Below are 22,354 nucleotides of genomic sequence, written 5' to 3'. Positions count from 1 at the left end.
ATGATCAGTGCTTAAATCATCCTGGTTTCCCTGACTTTTGAGAGCTAAATAAGAGTGGCTTGCTCTCTATCATTCAACGTTCTGTAGACAGTTTGAAGCCCCTTCTGTGACTTCTGTGGGATTCCCTTAGAGGCTTGTATTTTCTGTACTCTCTAGCTCTGGGGCCTACTTCTGAATTGATTGGGTTTATGGATTGTCACACGTCCTACTTTTTTTGCACTGTGGAATCTCAACCTCTCTTCTTCATTTCACGTAATACTCAAAACCAACAGATAACCAAAAAACCACAGTGATGAAAACAAGTTAAAATTGAATACTAGAAGCACCTTTTCCTAAAAGTTTCAGGCATTTCACTGTCTTTCATTTATTCCTTCATTAAAAAATAGTACCTACCAAGCACTATGTACTGTTTACTGATGGGAATATGGCAGTAAACAAAAGAAGCATTCTGCCCTCGTAGAACTTACATTCTAGTTATAGGGAGACAAGTAAAATATAGTATGTTAGATAAAAGTAATTTGGAGAAGATAAAGCAGGGAAGGAGGGATAGGGATTGTGTGTGTGTGTATGTGTGTAGGTAAATAGGGTTGAAACTGGAAATAAGATGGCTAGGGAGAGAGGCCTCATGAAATTACAGTTCAGCAAGGACCTGAAAGAGGTGAGAGAGCAAGCCAGGGGAAGAGCTGGGGTAAGATCATTCCAGGATCATTCCAAGAAAACAAGTGTAAAGGTTCTGAGGTAAGAACATGCTAGCACGTTTGAGAAATAGCAAGACCAGTGTAGCTAGTATGGAAATAAGGGGAGGGGAGAGTAGTAGCATATGAGGTTAGGCAATAGAAGGCTAGAAACTGTAGGGCCTTGTCTTTTATGAAGACAGTCAAGTGGGGTACCATTGAAAAGTTTTGAGCAGAGAAGTGACATGATCTAGCTTAGATTTTAAAATGTTCATTTGGGCTGCTTTGTTGAAAGTAGATTGTAGGAGTCACAGTAAGGAGCCTCTCACAATAATTAAGGTAAGAGATGAGAGTGGTTTGGACCAGGTTGGAAGTGCTGAAGATAATAAGTTACATAACTTGACACTGGAGCCAGTGGGATCTGCTATAAGGTTGGAAGAGAAAGAAGTCAAGGATGACTCAGTGTTTGGCCTGACCAATTGGAAGGATGGAGTTGTCATATACTGAGATGAGGATGACTCCAGAAAGAGCAGGAGTTTGGCGTTGATTTCTGTCTCTCTCTCACACACACACTTTTCTCTAGGATTAGCCTCCAAAACTCCAAATTCTCAAAAATTCCCTTTCCTTCAAGAATCCGTATTTCCCAACCTCTATTTACAAACAGCCTCAGGTCCACTTTAACCTATTCAACAGCTAGCTAAGTGTTCAGTGGATTAAAAACAGCTATTCACTCTGTTAAACGGCACAAAGAATTTGCCAATATCTTGACCCTTTAATAATCTGTCCCCTCCCCCACCTAGAAGGAAGTGGTTCTAAATAGCATTTTTTATGTCTGTTTTGGGCTTACCAGGAGGGTTTTTTTTCCAACTAAGACTTTCAGTAAACCCTGTAATTAAACAAAGTCTTTGTTGCATCCCTATCTAGTCCCTAATGCCTCTTTACATTGTTCCCTAGTTTTAATATTCCTTTTTTTTTTTTTTTGAGGAAGATTAGCCCTGAGCTAACATCTGCTGCCAATCCTCTTCTTTTTTTGCTGAGGAAGACTGGCCCTGAGCTAACATCCGTGCCCATCTTCCTCTATTTTATGTGGGACGCCTGCCACAGCTTGGCTTGGCAAGCGGTGCCGTGTCCACACCCGGGGTTCCGAAACAGTGAACCCCAGGCCGCTGAAGCGGAACGTGCGCACTTAACCACTGTACCACCGGGCCGGCCCCATAATAGTCCTTTTTTGATAGTACCACATTTGGTTGCAGATTCTGATTCCCAGATTTTCTGTAATGTGACTCCCTCTGGCTAGTTTTGAGTTATAGGCTGTTGATATACAAATGTCTTCTGCGTACTCCTCCTGAGGGTTGGAGTGTTTGCTTGTGTATATAAGTCAAAGTTACTATTAATATTATGTTTGTGTTGCATCCACAACCCCACACTGCTCTAGAATGTTTACTCCAAAAGAGAAGGGTTATTTTTCTTGTTCTCTCTGTATCCCCAGTGCCCGGCACTTATGTGCTCAATAAATATTTGTTGAGTGAATGAATTTCAGGAAAGGGCCTTCTAGAGCTGCCCTGATCTCTGGGAACAGCATCTCTTCTGCCAGCCCTCCGCCATTTTTGTTTTGTCCCTACTGTTCTTGAGTGTGTAGATTCTCTATGCTCACCTCGGCTGTGAATCATGCTCACCTGCTCATTGTTAGTGGAGAAACATCTTACTTAAATGAAACTGACAGCAGATAAGGGAGCTTGGGAAGCTTGGGATGCAAAAAAGATCCAGAATGGTTATGGGGAGAGTACTGGTTCATTTCTTTAAGAGGAGTGGTGGCGATGAAAGAAGAGAGATGCTTTTAACTAAAAATCCTTAAAGGATGATAAAATTGGGATTGTGTCTGCTATTTCTATATACCTGCGTTATTTAGCAGGGAATTATAGATAATTTTAGAGAATCAGGGCCTAAACCAGAACGCAAGTTTCCTTATTCTCAATCCAATGCTCTTTACTATGAGAGGTAATAAGTGATAAAGAATTAGGGCTGGGTTCAAATTAGCCTCCCTCCCCCATTTACTAGATATGGGCCCATTCTTTTCCTTGGTTATCTTATCTGTAAAATGGAGATAATAGCCTTCTACCTCTTAGGGTTGCTCTGAAAATTAACTGTTTATGTATGTAATTTCCCAGACTCATTAAACACTCAAAAAATGTTTCAGTAAATGAACTCACGAAAGAAAACTAAAGCCTTTCCGTGTATAAACAGTAAGAGTCAAATGCACAGTGACCCTCTGGCCTCTATATGTCTGATTTTCTACCCGCTGTGTAGGGGTGGTGGGGTAACTGCAGCCTGGGACCACAGAGCGGCCAAAAGTGCCCTGAACGGCAGCCACGCTGCAAGGTGCAAACAGTCGCATCCGGGGAGCGGCTCTCGCAGCCCGCGCTCCCTTCGGGTCACCCTCCTCGGGGCGGAGTTGCTGACAGACAGGTCCTCTCAGCCACCCGAGCCGCGCGTTTTCTCAGCGCCCCGCCCTCCCAGACGTGATAGGTACCTGGCCTCGGCCAATGGTGACACACCACTGTAGGCGCATTAGCCAATCAGCGGTTGGGAGCCCAGAAAGGAGCGGGGCCGCGTTAGAAGCGGCTGGCGCGGCTGTAGAGCTAGCTGCGCGGCGTGGAGGCAGAGGTAAGATGGCGTCGGTGCTTGCTTTTTCCTTTGCAGTTAAGCTGCTGCTTCGCTGCTTCTATCCGCTTGGAGCTGCTACTGTGCCTCAGTCTGCGTTGGGGTCGCTCTCCTCCCATAGTCTCCCAGGACCCACCTTCTCCGGGGCCCGGAGCCTTGGACAAAATGGCGCTTGCATGGGCCGCCGAGGACGGGCAGGGCCAGCCGAGAGCTTTGAGGCGGGCCGGGACAAAGGCGGCGTACAGGGAGGCGGAGGCGGAGGCGGGGCGGCGCAGCGGCCGCGCTGGGCTTCCCCCTGGTGTCGCGGCCGTGCGAATCCTTGAGTTACTTTCAGCGCGTTGGTGGTCGGGGTGGGGCGGGCATGGAGGGGAAGTTGAGGTGAGCGAATCCACTCGTGCCAGAGGGGACCTGGGCGGGAGGTGGGGGGAGCTACGGAGCGTGACTTCGGTCCGCCCTTTAGCGGCTACCCGCGCACTGCCCGGATATCGTGGAGCAGGAATTTTCGGGAAGGGTAAGGGCTTTTTGATCTTTTGTGTGACCCTCCAGGTTTTGGTATGAACAGGATTCGGATCCACGTCTTGCCGACCAATCGGGGGAGGATCACCCCAGTGCCCAGGTCTCAGGAGCCCCTGTCTTGTTCGTTCACTCATCGCCCATGCTCGCAACCTCGTCTGGAGGGCCAGGAGTTTTGCATTAAGCATATCCTTGAAGACAAGAATGCGCCCTTCAAGCAGTGTAGTTACATATCGACGAAGAATGGAAAAAGATGTCCCAGTGCTGCCCCAAAGCCTGAGAAGAAAGATGGGTATATATGCATAGATAGTTATGTCGTTTGTACTTTTAAAGTGAGAGGGGGATGTGATATGATGTGGGCTTGGGCAGAGCTGCCTGAGTTTTTAGGTGCTGTGCTTGTAAAAATTGGGGATATGGATATATCCTTGGAAAATGAAAAAAATCTTAAAACGGTGGAAAACTGCAAGGAGACTTCCAGGTGGGGCACTTAGTTCATCTCTTTGGATCTTTTATCTGTAAAATGAAGAGATATTCTAGGTTAGTCTTAACCCCTGGGAGTCCCTGGCTCTTTTGGCCGTTTCTGAACTTTGCAAAATTGTGTGTTATGTGTGTTTTTCTGGGAAAGGTTTCATAGCTGTCATCATATAAGCAAAGATATCCGTGCAGAAACATAACTTGGCTAGATAGATCTGCATATGTCTTTTGGTTTTAAAACTGTGTCCCACATCTGATTATATACAATGGATTGATATTGAAGTAAAATGTAGAGTTGCCTTCCAGAACCACTTTTGAAAGATGAAACTGGATTTCTTTGATTTGTGTGAGATGATGTCAGCATTTTTATAGTTGGAATGTTTTGTTTGATGGATAGAGCGTTAGATTATGCCACCTGTATTAACTTTAGCAATACCCAAATGAGTTGACAGTGGGCCAGTTAAATTACTCTGCCTCACTGGCCTTTTTTTTTTTTTTTAAAGATTTTATTTTTTCCTTTTTCTCCCCAAAGCCCCCCCGGAACACAGTTGTGCATTTTCAGTTGTGGGTCTTTCTAGCTGTGGCATGTGGGGTGCCTCCTCAGCATGGCCTGACGAGCGATGCCGTGTCTGCGCCCAGGATTCGAACTGGTGAAACCCTGGGCCGCCGAAGCAGAGTGCGTGAACTTAACCACTGGGCCGCGGGCCGGCCCCCTCACTGGCCTTTTTAGTTTATAAATGAAGTTAATAGTCATTTTAATTTCCTAAAAATGATCTAAAGATCGGTGTCTATGAAAATCATCAAACTCTTGAAAGAAGGAACCTATCTGAGTATAAAACGTTAATATTTTGTCTCCTTAGGGTGTCGTTCTGTGCTGAACATGCCCGTAGGAATGCTCTGGCACTTCATGCTCAAGTGAAGAAGACCAATACAGGGCCTATGGGTGAAACACTCTTGTGCCAGCTGAGCTCATATGCTAAGACAGAGCTGGGGTCTCAGACTCCAGAAAGTAGTCGCAGTGAAGCCAGTCGAATTCTGGGTAAGGATCATTCTCTCTCCTAGAATGAAAAAGGAGGAAGAACATTAACCACTTATTTTGGTTTAGCACAGTGCCTTGAACTTACATGGCACTTGATAATACAATATTATTGCTAATTTGTTGGCAATTGGGTCAGAATTGCAGGATTGCTATGTTGTTCACCAGTTCTTTTCAGTTTGAAGTAGTGTGTGCTTAGGTTTACTTTCCTGAGTTTAGGACTGTTTTCTTCATTGCTGTTTTTATACTTATCATCTTTGCTAGGTAGGGTAACTAGGTAACTTCAGGAAACAATAATTTTGAGTTGCCCTTTTTGTCCTTTTGAGGGCATGGTTAACTCATTTATGTTATAAATAATCTTACCTGGGTTGTGTTTTTTTAAGCTGTTTTTATTTGCCAGTGCCTTTGAACTAAGTTTTTTTAAAATTAAGATTTGGGTCGATGTGTTAAGTAATCTAGTTTTGTGTGGTGGAGTTACAGAGGTGGGAAGTCTTAATGGCTGCTCTCCCTTCCTTGCCTCAGATGAAGACAGCTGGAGTGATGGGGAACAGGAACCCATCACTGTGGATCAGACATGGAGAGGTGATCCTGACAGTGAAGCTGATAGCATAGACAGTGATCAAGAAGATCCCCTAAAGTAAGTTGTAACTCCACATAAGGCTTTTAAGTATTTTATGTAGTTAGTATGTGGAATGTAGTACTGCATACCGTTAATAGATCAATAACTTGGGAGGATTGAAGATAGCTTAGCTGTTTGTGAGCAGTAACAGCTTCTGTATATTGAAGTGTCATGGTTCATCACCACCTTCAAGGCATGATTTGATTCTTTTTTAGAAGTCTTCTGATTTGGGAAAATTTTTGGACATCAGATTTTACACTTGAGCAACTAGGGGAGAAAATAGGAAATTTCTTGGATATAGGAGTTGGGAGGTGGGTTTAGAAATGCTTAGGTCAGTTTTTATGTGAATGGGTTCTTGGCTTAAACCTCAAGAATAGTAAAGTGATTGTATTTGAATAACTACTTTTTTGCAAAGATACATTTTATGGTTTTTTTTTTTTTCAAGAAAAATAAAAAGATGTTCAAGAGTTTCCTTTGGTTTCATACCTAAGAGAAACTGATTTAGAAACCTAGAAGAGAGTAATGAGCCTAAGTGTATCTTACTGAGGTTCTGCTCTTGCCTTAACCCACAATCCCCTTAGGATTGTAGAAACATGAAAAATCTTGCCACTCCAAAGTCTCATATTTCTGTGTCTTATGGTTTGAGTTTAGTGGGTTGTTTTCTTTCTGACTTCTGTCTCTTGACACTTCCCACTGACAGTTAAGGTAGAAGTACTGTATATTGTGAGAGGCGTAATGACTTTCTAGACTTGACTGTTGGACTTAAATTCTCAGAATAGCATTTTCTTCATTATCTAGGATTCTGAGTTTATAAGAAGTCATTTAGGGTTACGTTTTCTGAGTAGAATGATTTCATCTGTTTCTATTGAGTATTCTCAGCGTGGTCAGGAAGCACTTGTTTGGAAAGTCTCGGACCAAGTAGTTTGAGAAGGAATGTTTGTTTTCCAGCTGGATTCTCTCACAGTAGTAACTTTATACCAAACATAGTCTTTTTTTGTCCCCACTGTGCTGCTAGAAATGCCAGACTTGCTGCTTTGAAGAGGTGTATGCTCTGTAGGGTCACAAAGACACTGTCTTTTGGTGTGGTAAACACTCAGCTTTAAAGGTGCAGAAACTTGTTTTTGTCATTAGTAACCCAGAGTGGATCAGTCTAGGGGACACATTCATGCTAATCTAACTTACGGGAGAGTGCTGTATAAACCAAAATACCAGTTAATTTTATGAGAAGCATAAATGTTAAAAGGAATACGTAATTGATGTCAATTTCTCCTAAAAGGAACATTCAAAGAGGAAACTAAAGACCCAGATATGTTCAACTATTAGGCATCTAAATATCAGACTTTCCTTAGTTCTCCCAGTGAGATTATCCAAAAAAATTATGGCTCGCTAAAATATATGCATTTTTAGGGATTTAAAATGGAGTTGTTAAGTGTCTGCTTATAATACTTAGTTTATTAATCTGATTACATACTGCTATCTTGTTATATTTAATACAAGTGTTTATTTAATGAAATTCTTTTAATTAAGAATTTTCATCTTTGGTGCCAGTGTTTTTGTTATCACTAGGACCACTTTTTGAATCGTTAACAATTTACAGCATATATCTTCACTTGTTTCAGGCAGGGTGCTTTTTGTATTGTTTATGATGATGTCATTAGAGATTTTATTCTAACAAGAATTACTATTGGCATAGTGTTTTCCCCCTTTGTAGGTATTTATGTGTGATTTCCCTCAAAGTAACCATTTACTTAATTGCCTTGTAAAAAGTAATCTTTAAAAGCTCATTTATAGCAGCATCCAGCACTGGTGAAGTTTTAGCTTAAGAGTAATTGTTAAATCTTTCTTTGTCTTTTTAAGTTTTATCATATGACCTCTACAAGCATCCAGAGCCTGTTTTGGTAAAGATCAATTCAACTTAGTGAGTCTTCTTCATTGTTATCAAAATAAAGAAAGTGGGGAGAATGCCCTTTAATAAGAGACACTATTTAATGGAGTATAAGGTGACTCTTTTTTGAACATGAATTCTAATAATAAAACCTTGACTTATATTTGTGCACATCAGGGCAAGGGGAGTTAATGCATGATTTTAATAACTAGCTGTGAATGTCTGGAGCATCTCTCTTTAAATAAATGACCCATTTGTCCCATAAACTAGGCATTCATATTAGTCAGGGCGCTCACACATACCCCTTCTCCCTTCTTATCCCCCAAATGATTTGTAGTAAATTCTGATTATAGTGGCTTCCCATTTATAAATTCTAGTCCTTAGACCATTGGTTAAATTCTCTTCTGACAGGATACAATAAAATTAATTTCATTTTAATAAACTTGATATTAGGTTAAGGCTTCAGTATTTTAGAGTTTCAGACATCTTAATGCAGATATCGCCATTTTCCTGAAAATGGAACGTAGTCACCTTGTTTGGACATTAGATATTTTTAAAACTTTCACATTTTTTGATAGTCTTAGATTTGTCGTTTCTGTAAATTGCTGGTTTTATTCTTTTTTTTTTTGGTGAGGAAGATTGGCCCTGAGCTAACATCTGTTGCCAATCTTCCTCTTTTTGTTTGAGCTAAACATCTGTGCCATTCTTCCTCTATATATGGGATGCCCCCACAGCATGGCTTAATGAGCAGTGAGTAGGTCCATAGCCGGGATCCAAACCTGTGAACCCTGGGCCACTGAAACGGTGTGCGAACTTAATCACTATGCTACTGGCCTGGCCCCTGTCTTTACTTCTTTTTAAACATAATGCAAATAACTAGGAAACGTAATGAAACATTTCCTCTTCCCCATTATTGTAAGATCATATATTAGTATCCATTCTTGGAGATTTTCTTTTTTGTTTTGTTTTTTAATAAGAAAATTTGAATACTAAAATGGCTGTGTGAAAATATTCCTGTTTAATAAGGTGATTATCTCAGCACTGATTACTTGTTAAATAACAAATTTAGGTCTAACCTCTACCTTTTTCTCCTTTTAAGCTTGGGTTTTATTATTGTGCTTTTTTTTTCTTTGCTGAATTCTCTATTTTATTCCAGACATGCTGGTGTCTATACAGCAGAAGAAGTGGCCCTGATTATGCGTGAAAAGCTAATTCGTTTGCAGTCTTTGTACATTGATCAGTTTAAACGACTTCAGCATCTGCTCAAAGAGAAGAAACGACGTTACTTACATAATCGCAAAGTGGAACATGAAGCTCTAGGCAAGTTTTATGCCAAGTCCAACAAGCTGTTGTGGGTTGAATTTGGTAGTAGTTAGACTTATTTCTGTCTTGGTGCCTTGAGTGGAGGAGAATTTGGTTTTGAAACTGGCTATCTTATGGCCACAGATTTCCCTATTTACTTCTTGTTAATTTGGAAAAGCATCCTTGACTGGTTGCTCAGTGAATAGCATCTTGACTGTTGTGACTCTCCAGGTAGTAGTCTTCTGACTGGCCCAGAGGGACTTTTGGCCAAAGAACGAGAGAACTTAAAGCGTCTAAAATGTCTTCGGAGGTATCGTCAGCGCTATGGAGTGGAAGCCTTACTACATAGGCAGCTGAAGGAACGCAGAATGCTGGCAACAGATGGTGCCGCCCAACAGGTAATTTGTGTGCATACCTCTAAGATGTATACCTTTGCTTTATTTAGGAAGTTAGGGTACTCGTCAAAACACTGTTGCACAGTCTTAGCTCTGAAATCTGACTTACTGGACATGGGGTATGTTGAAAAGAGCACTTATCTGGAAGTCCAGGGACATGGGTTCTAGCCTCAGTTCCCTTCTGACTAGTTATTTGCCTGCACTGATAACTTCTCTGCGCTTCTGTTCTCATCTGCAAATTGAGGGATTACCAGAGATTTCTAAATTCTTTGGTTTGTTAATTTTTCCGTTCAGAAATGGACACAGGGTTGACCTAAGTTGCTTGGGGATCTGGTTTTAGAAGATGGGAAGAAAGGTAGACTAATAGGAGCAATGGATGTCAGAGGTAAGGTTGATAGGAAGCAGAGTTCAGTGATCGTTCTTAAGTTTGTTTCTCAAGTCTGACTTGAGAATACCATTTTTTATCTCTATTTGTTGAGGCTCCATGTAAGATTAAAATTTAAAAGAGTTCTCTTAAAAGATGAAGTGGTTTGAAAACCATTAGGCTATATCACACTTTTCTAATATAGAGAGGTGTATTTTTTTTTTCAGATTGTATTTTTCCTTTTTCTCCCCAAAGCCCCCTGGTACATAGTTGTGTATTTTTAGTTGTGGGTCCTTCTAGTTGTGGCACGTGGGACACTGCCTCAGCATGGCTTGATGAGCGGTGCAATGTCCGTGCCCAGGATCCGAACCGGTGAAACCCTGTGCCGCCGAAGTGGAGTGAGTGAAGTCAACAACTGGGCTGCGGGGCTGGCCCCCATGACAGGTGTATTTTGAGTTAGGGTTGACTCATTATTTGGACATGAGGTTTTAAATTATTTTTCCTTTGGCATAGTATTGGTGAATAAATTTGTTAAATGTTGAAGTTTCTGGTCTTTAAGGATATACCTTTCTTATGTATTGTAACTTGAGTATTCTCATAGATAAGTGGTTGTATATTCGTTTGTGGGTTTGTTTGTTTTGATTTATCTGTTTTCTCCATTTTAGGCCCATACCACTCGTTCCAGTCAGAGATGCTTGGCCTTTGTGGATGATGTTCGTTGTTCGAATCAGTCTCTTCCAATGACCAGACACTGCCTTACCCGTATCTTTTTACTCTGTTCAGTTTGCTAGCTAGACTGAAAGCTAGTGGGCTTCTCTGTGTTTGCTTCATCGAAGGTCTTTGTTTTCCTTTGGCCCTGAATCAAGGCCAGCAGTTTGCTGAAGCTGTTGGTTTCAAGCAGGAGCCTAAAGAAATGTCTTTCTATGGTCTGTTGACCATTTCAGAACTTGAAATGTAGTGGTCAATTCATTAGAAAGAAACATCTGAGTCATTGGTGATAGATGTGGGCTAATCTTTATTCGTAGTCGGTTTATACTGGGATTCCAAAATACAGAGATCCCTCATTTAACTTGTTCATTAGAATTGTAATACTGTTAAATCCAGTTAATAGCAATAAAATCACTGGGTTTTCCATCAAAAATAATGGGACGGTTCTAAACTGTGAGCTTCCTTCAAGTATTATCCTTTTGTGTGGTTAGGGCTCTAACTTGTAGTTGTTAGACCTAATTCAGATTGAAAACTTACTGTTTCCGAAAATGGATTGATTCCTCCCCAATTAATTTGCCTTTGAACCATTGTAGCATCTCTTAATTTTGCTATGGGACTACATTTACTATTGGGCTGCAAAACTTTTTGGGTTGTTTATTGGATTGTGAAAGTGCAGTTTTCTTACGGACATTGAAAACGTTAACTTTCACGGTAAAAACACTTGTTAAATATGATGATCCTCACTATATGAAAGGCATAAATCTTGCTGGATTTCATTTGCCTAGCAAGAGATGTAAAGTATTCGGAAAGTAAAATGTATTTTCTTTAATATGAAGAGGAGAACCTTTTCTTGGTGTTTTGAAAGGAAAACTGATTTTTTTCTATTTATTTATTAAATATTTTACCAATTTATTAATTATTGCAATAAATATGTGATAAAGGATTACTGTCCTTAATATAGAAAATGCTTGTGCAAAGTAATTAAAAACTAAAGATAAATGCTCAAAATATAATTGGGCAAAAGCTGTCTGTGGAGAGATTAAAAATAGAAGGGACTGAGCCAGCCTTGATGGCCTAGTGGTTAAAGTTTGGCACTCACTGCTTTGGTTGCCTGGGTTTGGTTCCCTGGCACAGAACCACACCACTCACCTGTCAGTCGCTGTGCTGTGGTGGTGGATCACATAGAAGAACTAGAAGGACTTAGAACTAGAATACATGACTATGTACTGGGGCTTGGGGAGGGGAGCGAAAAACTAGAAGTGGCTGATAGTTGAAAAGTTTATCTTCACTCCAAATAAATGAAATAGGAAATAAAACAAGGAAATTTTTTTAAGTCTATAAATTTGATACTTGTATACATATGATATTTAATGAGTGTGAATTTCAAAAGTTGGTGAGGGTATGGTGAAGTGGGCTCTTCTCAACACTGCCAGTGGGAATATAAAGTGATGCAAGCTTTTTAGAAAGCAGTTAGACTATATTCATATTCTTTGGTAATGTCACCTCTGGGAATTTATTTTACGGAGATAATCAAATGAAGATTAATATTTTTTAATGAAATTCCTCCAATTGGAGACAGCTTTAAAATTTTCAGAGAGGAATAGAAAAGAATTGTGATACAACATAATGTGGAATATGTTCAAGCATTAAACATTTAACAAAATTTACGGATGACATAGGAAGATGTTTGATGGTGACAAAAATAGGATATGGAATTCTGTGGAGTATGTTTTAACTACGTGGAACAAAATACTGGGAGAGAATGTAATAGAGCTGTGACTTTATGGATGGTGGAGTTATGAATGTCTCTTTTTCCTCTGCTTTATAGAACTTTTGAGGTTTTCTTCAGTGAGCTTGAATTACTTTATAAGGCAAAACCCCCAATTTATAGATATTAAAGACTATTTTAGACTTTTCTTATAGTACTATACTCAATATATGAGAATATTAATATTTTAAAAAGCGAAGTCGGAAATGAAATGTATTTGAAAAGAGAAAGGAAGTAGTTTTTCTTTTATGCTCTTTTCCTTTCCACTCCGTAGTTGCCTAAGTCACTTACCCTTCCTTAAGTCCTTATCCCAGAGAAAGATGCGACTGCCATTGGTGACCTGTTAACTCTTTACTCTGGTCTAATGGAGACAGCACTGGACTGAAAGTGAAGGACCCAGACGCTAGTTGTAGGTCAACCATTCCCTTCTCTTTGTCTCTTTTGTCCTCATTTGAAAGGAAAGGGGGTGGCAGAGGATGGGGGGGAGGGTTTTTCTAAGATATTGTGGTATTAAATTAATAAGAGACTTGTTGAAGTCCTTTGAATTCTATGAAAAAGTTTCTATTAAAACATTTAATGGATTAACACTTTAAATATTAATAACTTAAATATGTTTGGGCTTCTTACTCTTACGCTCGTTAGAGATTGTTTAGATTTTCTTAAGCACAGAGACTGCAAATCTGATTATTCCCATTAGATTCATGTTTGGTCATTTGGTCTTTCATTTTCATTCAATATGTATTTGTTTATTTTGTACTATTTACTGTTTTTAGAGTAGTGGTTCTCAAATGGGGGCCATTTTGTCCCGTTTGGCAATGTGTGGAGACATTTTTGCTTGTCTCATAACTGAGGGTGGAGGTGCTAACTGGCAGCTAGTGGGTAGAAGGCCGGAATGCTGCTAAACATCCTGACATGCATAGGACAGCCCATAATGTCAGTAGTGTCAAGGTTGTGAAACCCTGCCTTAGAGTTTAGCAGTTTCCAAGAATTGATTGGAAGAAATGGCTTTATTCAAGAAGTTTTATTTGGTTTAAAAATTATAATGTACATTATAGTTTTTAATTTTTAAAAATTACCTTAAAATTTTGGAGATAGAAAGTACCCATAATTCCATAATCCTGGGTCCAGTCAGTTTATAGAAAATTGTGCTTTCTGGTTTAAAAATAAGCCCAAATTTGAGATAGTAGTTGTCTATTAATCTAGGGAAAATAACCATGTAGTTAAGATTTCAAGAAATGGTAACACTCGAATAAAATGTATTTTGTAGAGTAACTTGAACTGAAATTTTGTTATTTTATCTAATCATGATTTCAATTTTGATTCATCCTGCAGAGCTTTGCCCACTTGGAAATATAGCCCTTGTCTGCTTCTACCCTTAACAGAAGTTGTTAGAGCTCCTGGAGCGTTCCTGGAGTATTTCCTTCCCTGGGCCCTTATAAGCAAAATTATCTCCTTCCTTTTCTCTTTGGGATCCTAACAGAACTCCTCTGCACTAACACCACCTCCCCCTAAAAAACGGGAGGAGGAATGGAGATTTATTTTTATTTTCTGTCAGAATGTGATACCTAGTTACTATTATTAGAGCTTCTATTTTCCCCAGTCCCCTGCTACCTTAAACAAATTTATTATGTAAACAGTTTAGAAACAAGGTTCAAAAAGTTTTTGCTAACTTTTTACCAGTCTGCTTAAGAGAATAGAAACAAGATTGTATGTCTTGCCTCTTGGAGGAGAAGGGTTGGTAGGGGGCTCCTGCAAGCTTTTTGCATTTGCGGTGACATGTTTCTTCTGAATAGGTGTAGATTCCTAGGATTGTTAATTGCTGTTTACTTAGTGCTGTGTTTTCAAATATTTTGTGTTTGACCCTCATAAGGGAGAACAAGTTAGCGTCTCTATTTTAAATAGCTAGGATTCTGAAACAGGTTGGGGACTAGTTTTAAGTTTCTGATAGAGGTACGATTAGATGCTAGTGAATTTAGACCTTATTTTGAGAAATAACTTTAAAAATTGCTCACTGCATTTGGTTCTGCATCAAATGTAACCAATTACCTCGTGTAGTCCAGACTTTGAGTTTTACGTGGCAGACAACTCTTCTCTTTTGTACCTCCGATAGATCCATTTTATTTCCCTTGACCGTTTTTCTACAGATATTTGTCAGGACACGAATCAGGTTCTCTTCAAATGCTGCCAGGGGTCTGAAGAGGTACCCTGCAACAAACCGGTTCCTGTAAGCCTCTCTGAGGATCCCTGCTGCCCACTGCATTTCCAGTTGCCTCCTCAGATGTATAAGCCCGAGCAGGTACTGTCTGTGCCAGACGATCTGGAAGCCGGCCCCATGGATCTGTACTTGAGTGCTGCTGAGCTTCAGCCCACTGAGAGTTTACCTCTGGAGTTCAGTGATGTAAGTTAGAGAAGCTCTGCTCTGGTTGGCCCTTGAGGCAAGGCCTTATTTATTAATGGTAAGAATAGGTTAGTTTTGTGGTCAGGAGAGTTGATAAAAGTTTTTGAAATGATATATGTACGGTTATATTTCTATGTTAACATGTTGACTTAGAGACAGTTTAAATTTGCAGAAGTTTTTCTTTTTCTGTGGGAATAAGGGAAATTGTAAACTAAGAGAAATTGGAAAGTCAAGATTATGGTTGCATTTTGTGTAGCCAGGAAATGTGGTACCATCCGCAAGGTGAGTGATTCGCTAGAATCTTAATAATACAAACAAATTCTGATATCTGTTCTTGACAGTGTAAACTTGTGCTTTGACCCTGTAGTAAGGGTTTTCATTTTCAGATTAATGAGTCTCCTAAGAAACGACTCTAAACTTAACTCTGGCTGTGTTTCACTTTTGATATGTTATTATGGAGTCTCTTGTGAACAGACTAGAACAACAGTGATCTCCCTAAGTATTTACTTTACCACCTTTTAAGTATGTACACTACCTTTTTCAGCTTGTTCCTTGATTGGTCCCAGCCCATAAACTCATCTCTGATTTCATTTGTTTTCCTAATTAGCACTACCCTACTATTTGACTGTAGGGATCAATTGACATTCCATCTGTCTTGGCACTTTGCTTAATCTTTAACCTTCTGGATGAGGGTCTTCATTATTTATTCTGAAGATAAATCTTCTGAATTTCATAATAAAAGTGTCTTGTATATAACTATGACATGTTTGAAGTGACAAATCTAAATGGAAAATTCAGTATAGGTTGCAAGATTGTTTGCTAAGGGTAGAAGCAAGGCTTGGGTGGCCTCAGGAATATTGCTCATTAAAAAAGATATATCCAGACAGAGTTATAGCTGAAAAAGTGGCATTAAGAATAAACTGATTTCGGGGCCAGCCCAGTGGCGCAGCGGTTAATTGCGCATATTCCGCTTTGGCGGCCTGGGGTTCGCTGGTTCGTATCCCGGGTATGGACATGGCACTGCTTGGCAAACCATGCTATGGTAGGCATCCCACTTATAAAGTAGAGGAAGATGGGCTTGGATGTTAGCTCAGGGCCAGTCTTCCTCAGCAAAATGAGGAGGATTGGCAGCAGTTAGCTCAGCGCTAATCTTCCTCCAAAAAAAGAATAAACTGATTCCAATTTTTTTTTTGTATTCTCTCCACTTTTTTCTTTTGGTTATATACTGTCTATAGTCTTATTAAACTTTTGATTTTCATTTCTTCATTATAATAAAATTAGAATTTTTATTGTAATCTTGATTATATTTGCTTTTTAAAAAGTTTCTTTCACACAGATTGTAGAATATGAGAACTAGACAGGGACCTTCGAGATTATATACTCCAGTGCTTTCCCAAACTTTTCCAATGTGATTTTGTTGAAGAGAATAAATGAATAGATAGTCCTGGAATGATAAAGACAGATTTTTGTCCACTTCCCTTTATTTTACATGTGAAGAAACCCCAGAAAAGTGCTATTTTTTTAACTTAGTTAATGCTTAGAGCCACTGCATAGGATCTAAAAAATAACCTCTAAGCACTACATAGCCAAACTTTCTTCAGATTTTAATGTATATATATATAGAAACTAGCATGTGTGTTTTATGTAGATGTACTAGGTTACTAACTTTTATTTTGTCTGTTAATTTCTAGAAGCATTTCTCTTGCTCTTTAGAGATAACACAAAATATTAGATATTATAAGATGTGGTCGTAGGTGAAAACTGACATTTAAGGAATCTTAATTAAAAAATATTTAAAAATATATTTTCAAATCTGTTAATCCTTATTTGTGGCATGAATGTATGAGAAGGAACCTTATTTTTGAGGATCCAGTGGGTTTTTAAGATGGACCTTTGTTGTTAGAGGTTTAAAAATGATGAACAATCAGATGTTAGTACTTGATCATCTATTATGTTCATATTAATGTACTTTTGATAAACCACATTGGTTATTAAAAAGTATAGTTTTATTCTTAATCTTTGGAGGTAAAAATTCTCCAGAAAATGTTGAAAGAAAATCCAGTTTTAGAAAGTTTTTGTCTTCCCACAAATTCTGGATATATTTATTAATAGGAAATTTTGTTGGGAAAAAATCATTTCTTAATTATATGAGTTTCACCAAGCAGTCTTAACTTGTTACTTATGTTCTGCCTTAGATATCATTTCTTGTTAAGTTCTGGTAACTTATGGGAGCACCAGGTATCTGATATTAGTATGGGTAAAAATTCAGCCTTTCATTCTGGATATTACACTTGCCTGTTTTCTGTGCTTTGATCCAAGGATGTTTTGGCAAGGAACAATGTAGTACCTTAATCCTGTTAGTTTGACTTTGCTTGCTTTTTGTGTGTGTGTGGTTTTTGAGCTTTCTTTTTGAGATCAGAACAAAATGTGGATTCTGTCTTTGTGTTCTCATGCTTATGTCTTTAAATATGCTTGTTATGATAGGCATTTCTGCTGATCCTTTTTTCCTTTCTTATTTTAGGTTCCTTTTCTCAATTTTAATTCCTGTAACAGACAACACTGAATATGTGTGAAAAGCCTTTTCAGTCTCTATTTTCCTTTAAAAACATTTCTATACCATTGTTATCTTGAGACTTGGAAACCTTTTGCCTCACTACTTAAATGGGTTCTTCTAAATTTCAAGTTAATTGCTTGTATAATTAATAGTTGTGCATAGTAAAAGAATTGGAGAAAGCAGTTCATAGTCTTAATCATGTGAGAACTCTAGTTTCTGTGGATAGTACAGAAGTTTCTACCACATATGAAATGGACTATAGGTAGCTGACTATCCTATGTTTCTGCCTAAATAGAGCAGCTTTAAATCCAGTATGTTCTTTAACTATATTCTTTTCTTTACCTTAATTATTGTGAAGATGTGATTCTCCTTTTTGGTGATTAACACCAAAGAAAGGTAAAGCGTTTCACACTCTTAGACTTATTTAAAAGCATAGAACTAAGCTTCTCCTGAAGCTCAATTGCTGGAAACATGGAGCCTCTGTAAAGTGTATCGGGCATAGGGGAGTACAAACCCTTGGGTATTTTTCACTCTTGGGAAGGAGAGTTTAGCAGTAGACTCTTAGAAAGTGATGCCCTGAAAGTCATTTTGACACATTGAGCTCTTGCAATGCTTTGGGCCCTGAATCAAGACCAGTGGTTTGCTGTAGCTGTTGGTTTCAAACAGGAGCCAAGAGCAATGTCTTCCTGTGGTCTGTTGGCCATTCAGTACCCCAGTGGAATGGCCAGTTCAATTGGAAGAAACATAGACTGTAGAATATAATGTCTTTTTTTAAGAGAGCAATTGGACTGTGTTAGGTTTAAGAACCCAAAATAGTATTTCTTAGCCATTCAGAGGGACTTTGAATTTTTTGTCCTTTATCTCCTTTTTTCCTCTGTCTCTCTTGCTCACTGGCTTGCTTTGTGGCTGTTAGGACGTTAATCAAGCAGTCTCATATTGTCCAGTCTTTTAAGGCAATATTTCATTTTAATTTGTAATTATACTGATTGTCCATATTAGATTTACCACTGATGAACTTAGATGTTCACTACAGTTAGTCTTAGAGGGAATATGCTTTTAATAAATATTTCTTTATTATGGTAAAATATTTGTAATAATATTTATCATTATAACCATTTTTAAATGTACAATTCAGTGATGTTAAGTATATTCATAATATCATGCGACCATTATCATTCTGTTTCTAGAACTTTTCCGTCAGCCCAAAAAGAGACTCTAGACTCTGTACCAATTAAACTATAACTCTCACTTCCCCTCTCCCCCCAGCCCCTGGTGGCTACTATTAGTACTTTCTGTCTCTAAGTTTTCCTACTTAAAAAATATACTTTTTTAAGCTGCTATAGTGGTCTGTGCTTTATACTCAGCAGCAAGAAAAAATTCTTGGTGCTTTTGGATCGTATCCCATTTGTTGGACATTCTAAAAAAATCTCATTTTGATTAAAAGTAGGCAAGGGATGAGGGAAGTATGGGAGAATTGCTTTGAGGTTTGCTGAAAAATATGCCAGTTTTAGCTTATTGTTCCCTTGGTATTGCTGATAGGCTTTTTCTTTCTTTTCCTAGGACTTGGATGTTGTGGGTGACGGTATGCAGTGCCCTCCTTCACCCTTACTTTTTGATCCGTCACTAACCCTTGAAGATCATTCAGTCAAAGAAATTGCTGAAGGCCCAGTGAATATTTTGGCAAGTGAAGAACAACCCCAGCCAGGCTTCCCTCATGTAGTGACCCAGCCAGGCAGAGTATTCCCTGTTGGTTCTGGCTAGCATGTACTCCCAGGGAGTGGGATTGTCATCACAATTAGACTGTAAAGGTGCCTCCAGGTGGCACTTCTCCTGGTGGACCCTTAGAGAGAACACCCTAATGGCCCTGGTTCACATATATCTCAGAGAGCAGGACACAAATTTGTTTAGTTAACTAGAAAATGTTGAGATGAGGAATCTAGGTAAATTGTTCGTTAAAAAAGGGTGAGTTCAGCACTTGTTTCCATCATAGAGTAAGGACAAGTTATATGATTTGGCTTCTTTTCTGAGACTTGGGGTGGGATACCGGTGGCCCTGACTGAAGACCAGCAGTTATGCTATAGCTGTTGGTTTCGAGCAGAGGCCCAAAGGACTGTCTTCCCATGATCTGTTGGCTGTTCTGGAACCTCAGCAGAGAGTGGCTATTTCATTTGGAAGAAACATCCCACAGCTCTCCCTCCTGTTGGGAGTGCCTCAGGAATGCTGCAAGCAGTAACTTCTGACTCCAAGGGTCAGGGATAGTTAAGTATGGGGATGAGCAGCGACCCAGCATTATTTTATGTCTGTTGTCTTGTTCTTACTGCTCCTGTACATGGGCATTGATAAGTCAGATTCATGCTTCAGCCCACAGTGAGTGGATTTGTAACCTAAGTGACTTTGTTTTAACAGGGCCAGATGCAGATGGCTGGAGATGGGTGCAGATCGCAGGGATCTCGAAATTCTGAGAAAGCCTCTGTATCGCTGCCTCAGAGTGGAGTGGCTGCTGCAGATGGGAAGCCAGAACCCACTTCTATCAGTTGATAGTTTGTTTTGGGAACCATTTGACTTTGGAGGATTTGAATTTCCCATTCTTTAAACCAGTATTTGTGACTATCTCTCACTAAAGGACAACCCAGACTACCTTGTTTTTCCCCTGGGTTATTGTGTGCTATAGTCAAACAAACCAAATACTGGGGGAAGGGACCGATAGTGTCTAAAAGTTGTGGGTGTCTTCCCATGCTGGGCAGGGAAGCTCTAGAGAGAGAGGTGATTCCTGTCAGAGCTGCTGGGATTGGGAGTATTTGGGACTGTGCCTAAGGGGAGAGACATCTTTGTAATGGGATTTCCTAGGTCTTGGAACAAATCCGCATAGGTGTTTAGCTGGGAGCTGTGTACCCTTGGGATATTGATGGTCTCAATATCCAGTTATCTCTATCTGACAGTCTGCAGTTTAGCCTTTTCTCGCCTCTCACCTAATTGGTTAATCTGAACCTCTCCCCCCAATGAACTCTGACCTATAACCTCTAAGAAAATAGCCCACAGGACTGGGCCCTCCTTAACCATCCATCTTGCTTCTAACTTATGTAAATATCTGTAGTGGCTATCTTATGTAATATTAAAATAAAAAATTATTGTATATAGTTTCTATTAAATGTTAAAATGTTATGAAAATGTAAAACAATCACTTGAATGCATGTTTTGTTTGTGTTTGAGAGTATATATCTATTTTTTTGGGTCCTCAGGAAGCTATCTCTGATGGGAAAGGGAAAACAGGACAGATACACTTCCATTCCAAGGAGTAAATACATTTTCAGTCACCTATTTTGGTTTTGGATTAGAAGATAAGATAAAAACCTATAAGAAGTAAATGGAAAAGGGTGGGACTTCCTTATTAAAGCCTACCAGTTCCAAATATCTTCTTTCTACCTTCCTCTCTGTGCCCCCTACTCCTACTCCCATTTCTTTCTTACTGTTAATGCCTGATTATCATCTCAAAATTCTCAAGTGCTAGCAATATATATATATATGTAAAACGTCCAGAGAAATTGGGCCTGATGCTGGATCACAGAGATAGGCATAAGTTGTCCAGATCATTTTGATGCTGATTCTAAGGGTAGGGTTAAGATAGAGGTTCAGTTAAATTAAATTACCTATGATAGAAGTTATCTATTGGTATAATGCATTTTGACAAGGAAGTCAAAAGATTACCTTCTATAAGAACTGAACTGAGGAACAGGGAAGGGTTTATACAGTTAACACCATCATCTTGGCTTTAGTTTACATGTGGTCAGAAGTAACTCAGAAGGCCCATCAGGTGAACTCCTGAGATCACTTTTAACAAGGCTTTCAGTATACTCTTTTTCAGTTTGTGGTATCCATTCCTTTCTTGTCTAATGCTTGTTAGACTTTGTCCACAAAGACAAACATTACTTCTTATGCAGCTGTAAACAAGAACATACCTGCTCCTGGAACAGGATTAGAGATTAGAATATCCTCTTCCCATTGTTTTAAGTAATCTACAAACCACTAGCATTGTCCACATCACCAGGGTGATTGTTCTGTAAATTAACAGGCCTATGAGCGCTTGTCTTTGGAGGGGGGAGTGGAAGCCAAGGATTCTGCATTCTTAGCACCCAGAAATTCTGATAGTCCTTCAAGGTGGCAAATCCAGCAATGGTGAGTTTTGAGAAGGCCATGTATAGCTACCACTCTTCTCTAAGGTCTTGGCTTCTGTTAGGCACAGGCAAACATGAGGATTTGGTAGGAAGAGTCTTGGGCTGCACCATATCTCCAAGAAAGTCTGGTTGATGGAGTCCCTAAGCAGAGGTTCCCTGATAGAGTTGAAATGACCCAGTACCCCTGTTGTGCTCAGTCATTGGTAGCAGCCTGAGGGAAATGTGACACCTTGGTAGATCCAAAGGTGAGGAATTTGGAGGCTATGAGTTAAGAGTTTGTGGTTAATTCTCTTGAAAGGAGATCTGGGTGGCATACCTGCATGGCCACTAGGGTCAACTGTGTTGCTGCAGTTTGTCTTGGGGCCACAGCTTGTACTCATCTTCCAATAAACATTCTGAGTTCCCTTCATCCTTTGTTATCACGTTGGTATGTCTTGGTAGCTTACCTGGTAGTGTGAACCTAAGTCATTCCTGAGGGATCTTGAGCCTTTGGTAATCATGCCCTTCTCAGGCCAGGGTTGCTGGACATGTTCAGTTACAGTCGGGCAATGGAGTACCAAGATGCACCTGTGGTAGAATAGTCATTTCCTAAAATGAGTAGTCCATATCCTGCATTCCTGGGTCCTGTGAACATGTTTCCTGGGCAAAAAGAACTGTGTAGATGTGGTTAAGGGCTTTGAGATGGGAAGAGTATCTTGGATTGCTGAGGTGGGCCCAGTGTAACCACATGAGTCCTTAAAAGTAGAGAGCCTTACCTGCTGTGATCAGAGAAACAACACTTTAGAAAGATTCAGTGTTGGTTCTGAGATGTGGGGGACTGTGTACAGGGGT

The 22,354-nt window shown here is 39.6% G+C and overlaps 1 protein-coding gene and 3 non-coding genes across 8 annotated transcripts; all 4 read left to right on the top strand.

The window, feature by feature from the left end:
* The first annotated feature begins 3,127 nt into the window (after positions 1-3,127).
* Positions 3,128-20,529, top strand: KANSL2 (KAT8 regulatory NSL complex subunit 2). 5 transcript variants are annotated; one of them, XM_008539051.2, is made up of 10 exons: positions 3,128-3,338; positions 3,882-4,140; positions 5,183-5,361; positions 5,881-5,995; positions 9,019-9,182; positions 9,396-9,562; positions 10,589-10,685; positions 14,544-14,695; positions 18,912-19,031; positions 19,758-20,529. In XM_008539051.2, exons 1-10 carry the CDS (start codon positions 3,218-3,220, stop codon positions 19,887-19,889), a joined length of 1,506 nt encoding a protein of 501 aa, XP_008537273.1. In that variant the 5' UTR covers positions 3,128-3,217; the 3' UTR covers positions 19,890-20,529. The 5 variants fall into 5 exon arrangements, with proteins under 5 accessions (XP_008537273.1, XP_008537272.1, XP_070477267.1 ...); XM_008539050.2 differs by having other exon boundaries at positions 3,211-3,338; positions 14,544-14,797; XM_070621166.1 differs by having other exon boundaries at positions 3,211-3,338; positions 9,019-9,186; positions 9,400-9,562.
* LOC139083731 (small nucleolar RNA SNORA2/SNORA34 family) lies at positions 10,774-10,908 on the top strand. Its single transcript, XR_011540638.1, has one exon. It is a non-coding gene; the product is annotated as a small nucleolar RNA SNORA2/SNORA34 family (small nucleolar RNA).
* Positions 17,967-18,099, top strand: LOC139083732 (small nucleolar RNA SNORA2/SNORA34 family). The gene has a single exon (XR_011540639.1). It is a non-coding gene; the product is annotated as a small nucleolar RNA SNORA2/SNORA34 family (small nucleolar RNA).
* On the top strand, positions 19,398-19,534 carry LOC139083733 (small nucleolar RNA SNORA2/SNORA34 family). The gene has a single exon (XR_011540640.1). It is a non-coding gene; the product is annotated as a small nucleolar RNA SNORA2/SNORA34 family (small nucleolar RNA).
* Positions 20,530-22,354: the final 1,825 nt, after the last annotated feature.

This window comes from Equus przewalskii, chromosome 5 (assembly GCF_037783145.1).
Source record: "Equus przewalskii isolate Varuska chromosome 5, EquPr2, whole genome shotgun sequence".
NCBI classification, from domain to species: Eukaryota; Metazoa; Chordata; class Mammalia; order Perissodactyla; family Equidae; genus Equus; species Equus przewalskii.
This window is presented reverse-complemented; position numbering and strand designations above follow the sequence as displayed.